This window comes from Hydractinia symbiolongicarpus, unplaced genomic scaffold, assembly GCF_029227915.1.
Source record: "Hydractinia symbiolongicarpus strain clone_291-10 unplaced genomic scaffold, HSymV2.1 HiC_scaffold_68, whole genome shotgun sequence".
In the NCBI taxonomy this organism is placed as follows: domain Eukaryota; kingdom Metazoa; phylum Cnidaria; class Hydrozoa; order Anthoathecata; family Hydractiniidae; genus Hydractinia; species Hydractinia symbiolongicarpus.
The window spans coordinates 1-3,064 of NW_026633927.1; the positions used below are offsets into that span (position 1 = coordinate 1).

At 32.8% G+C, this 3,064-nt stretch overlaps 1 protein-coding gene across 1 annotated transcript; it reads left to right on the top strand.

The window, feature by feature from the left end:
- The first annotated feature begins 238 nt into the window (after positions 1 to 238).
- Positions 239 to 2,520, top strand: LOC130629342 (serine/threonine-protein phosphatase 2A 65 kDa regulatory subunit A alpha isoform-like). The gene is made up of 6 exons (XM_057442502.1): positions 239 to 244; positions 498 to 503; positions 862 to 1,195; positions 1,389 to 1,479; positions 1,766 to 1,832; positions 2,047 to 2,520. The coding sequence occupies exons 1-6, from the start codon at positions 239 to 241 to the stop codon at positions 2,449 to 2,451; spliced, it is 909 nt and encodes a 302-aa protein (XP_057298485.1). The 3' UTR covers positions 2,452 to 2,520.
- The last annotated feature ends 544 nt before the right edge of the window (positions 2,521 to 3,064 follow it).

Consider the following 3,064-nt stretch of genomic DNA (forward strand, 5'->3'; position numbering starts at 1 on the left):
ATGTTTTTTATTGTAAAAAAGATCTTGAATTGACAAACTTTAGCATACAGAAATGAAACCAAAAAAGCATTAAGCAAATCATATATTACATAAAATATAAAAGTTAAAAACAAGTTTAAAAATCAGCAAAAGCTTTTCAATATAATATCATCATCAGTGCTATATACAAATGTAAAATTGTTTGTATAAGTAAAAGGAATATAAAGAGAGAAAAATTAGAGAAAATGCGGTAATCATCATGGAAGTAATGGACACATCAGGATTCACACATTATCTTTGCTACTTAAATTCTATTTAATTTATTCCGTTTCTAAAAAGGTGTAATAATTTTGTCTGAGCTTGTTGGTTTTTTTTAAGAGCAATTAGGGACTCAGACTCAGTGCAGACATTAAAACTCCTCTTCAAATTAGTGGACACTTTCCGTGGCCTGTAATGTTTTGACAGCTCAGAGTTTCCATTTAGGGAATTGTGTTCTTTCCATCTACCTTTTCTAATAGTTTAGTGTAGGTTATCTTCATAGGAAAGTTTCTTTTTTATTTACATTCAACTTCACCACAGGTATATAGTTAAAGTTTTTACAATGCATTTATTATACTCTTGTCGGTATTTATTAAAATTATTTAATTAAGCTACAAAAAAATTTGTTTTGGATTATCATTTTAAATGTTTATTTTCAATTTTTGAACAACCTAAAACCTTTCCTTGTCATGCTGGATGACACACCACTTCCAAGACATTTTGAACTTGATGTATTTAAACCCCACTTTTTTAAAAAAAATCTGATTTTTTTTTTTTTTTTTTTTTTTGCAGATTTCTATCATTATTCTTTAAAAAAAGTAAAACAGGCTGTCTTGTTTTTAGCTCCGTTTAAACTCATTGAAAAAGTTATCCACTATTGCACTTGCTCTTGGTGTGGAAAGAACCAGAAGTGAATTAATCCCTTTTCTTACTGATACTATCTATGATGAAGACGAGGTTCTACTAGCATTGGCTGAACAACTGGCAGGTTTCACACCTCTGGTTGGTGGTCCTGAGCATGTTCATTGTTTGTTACCTCCACTGGAAAGTCTAGCAACAGTTGAAGAAACAGTCGTTCGAGATAAAGCTGTTGATTCGTTGAGACAAATTGCAGCTGACCATTCTGTGGATGACCTGGAAAATCATTTTGTTCCATTAGTTAAAAGATTAGCACAAGGTAAAATAATTTTGTTGTGAAAATTACTCGGCAAAGGCGATCTAGAATTATTAATCAAATAATTTCGAGAAATTGACATTGTGAACTTAATTTATATATCAATGAAACATTTTTTATGACAGCAATGTATCAATATCCTGTATATTATGTTTTTATTCCTAAGCCACCCCACTAACATTTGTTGTTTTTAAAGGAGATTGGTTTACATCACGAACATCTGCATGTGGCTTGTTTGCTTGTTGTTATGAGCGTGTTGGAAATAATACAAAAACAGATCTCCGCACGTAAATTATTTTGTTTAATGTACATATAATTTAATTGATTAGTGTTTGCACAATCAATAGAAGTTTAACATTCTTAACATTCACATTTTGCTCTCACAAGATTTTATATATATTGGTAACAAGGAATTAATTTTGCTCAATTTTTATAGGCTAGGTCAGTAAAAGGATAGTAAAATGTAATACAAAAATATAAGGAAAGAAGGAAGGAATAAAATATTTTGTTATGTAAAAATTTTGTTGGATACCATGTAATGCCTACCTCAAACTGTGGCATGATTATATTTAGTGCGTTTAAAACTTTGTGTTGTGATGATACACCAATGGTACGAAGAGCTGCAGCTGGGAAACTTGGTGTAAGTTTATGTATTTTTAGGGAAGCATGTTTTCCATGCATCAATTGTATTGAATATTACTAATAAAAGTGTTATCTAATTTTACAAGATTTCAAGATTTTCTCATCAATTTTAATTGAACTTCGAAGGAAGCATTAAATTAAATGGAAAGTTGTAGCTGCCTTTATCATTCTTGTAAAAAATCTGATTAAATCTGTATACAATGCATTTTTAGGAATTCGCCAAGACTGTGGAAATTGAATATGTTAAATCAGACTTAATACCATCGTTTACGAATCTCGCTATTGATGATCAAGATTCAGTTCGTTTATTAGCTGTCGAAGCATGTGTTTGTATCGCAGATATCTTACCACCAGCTGATAAAGAAACTTTTATGATGCCTACCTTACGCAACGCAGCTCAAGATAAATCATGGCGAGTGCGTTATATGGTTGCAGATAAAATAGTGGACTTACAAAAGGCAGTAGGTCCAGATATAAGCAAACAGGACTTGGTACCATCATATGCTGCCTTGCTGAAGGACTGTGAGGCAGAAGTAAAAACAGCAGCTGCACATAAAGTAAAAGGTATGCCTCACATACAGGTTTGGACATTCAAATTGAATCCAATGATCTTCTGAAGTTTTGAAGCTTCCCTTTTATCAGTAAGTTAAGCACACCCTGCTAATATTTTCAGTCTTGATCATGAATGGCGTGCGATTGCACGCGCACGCCTCCACACATGCCATGTGAAATCCGGGCGTACTCTTTATCACACGTCTTTTTCTACTTTGTACACACACCAAGCAGAACTGAGCTATTTTAGAGTAATCTCTTAGCCAAACTTTACTCAATACATAATTGTTATCCGCGTAATAATGTATCTCTAAAATGTATTTCTATTAAATACCCACCTTCATTAAAATTGCTGAGGTGAAATACATTTCAAATGTTTTGCGTCAGTATTGCGTCGACAATATTTTTTTTTGTTTTTCAGCTGGCAAAAAAATTCGTCATTAACCTTGTATAGCTCTCCTTAAGACGATGACAAATGGAAATGAAGTGCAAGTCCTACTGACTTACCTTCCTGATGGTGTACTTCTTAAGTTAATAGTTCTGTCCCAACTAGCTCTCTATGTTTTAAGATAAACTGATTAGGAAGTAAGTTGTACAACTGCTATTTACGAACTGAAGGTCAGGGCATCGAATATCGCAGAAGTTGCCTGTGACATGCTTCGAAAATGCTTGTCACAG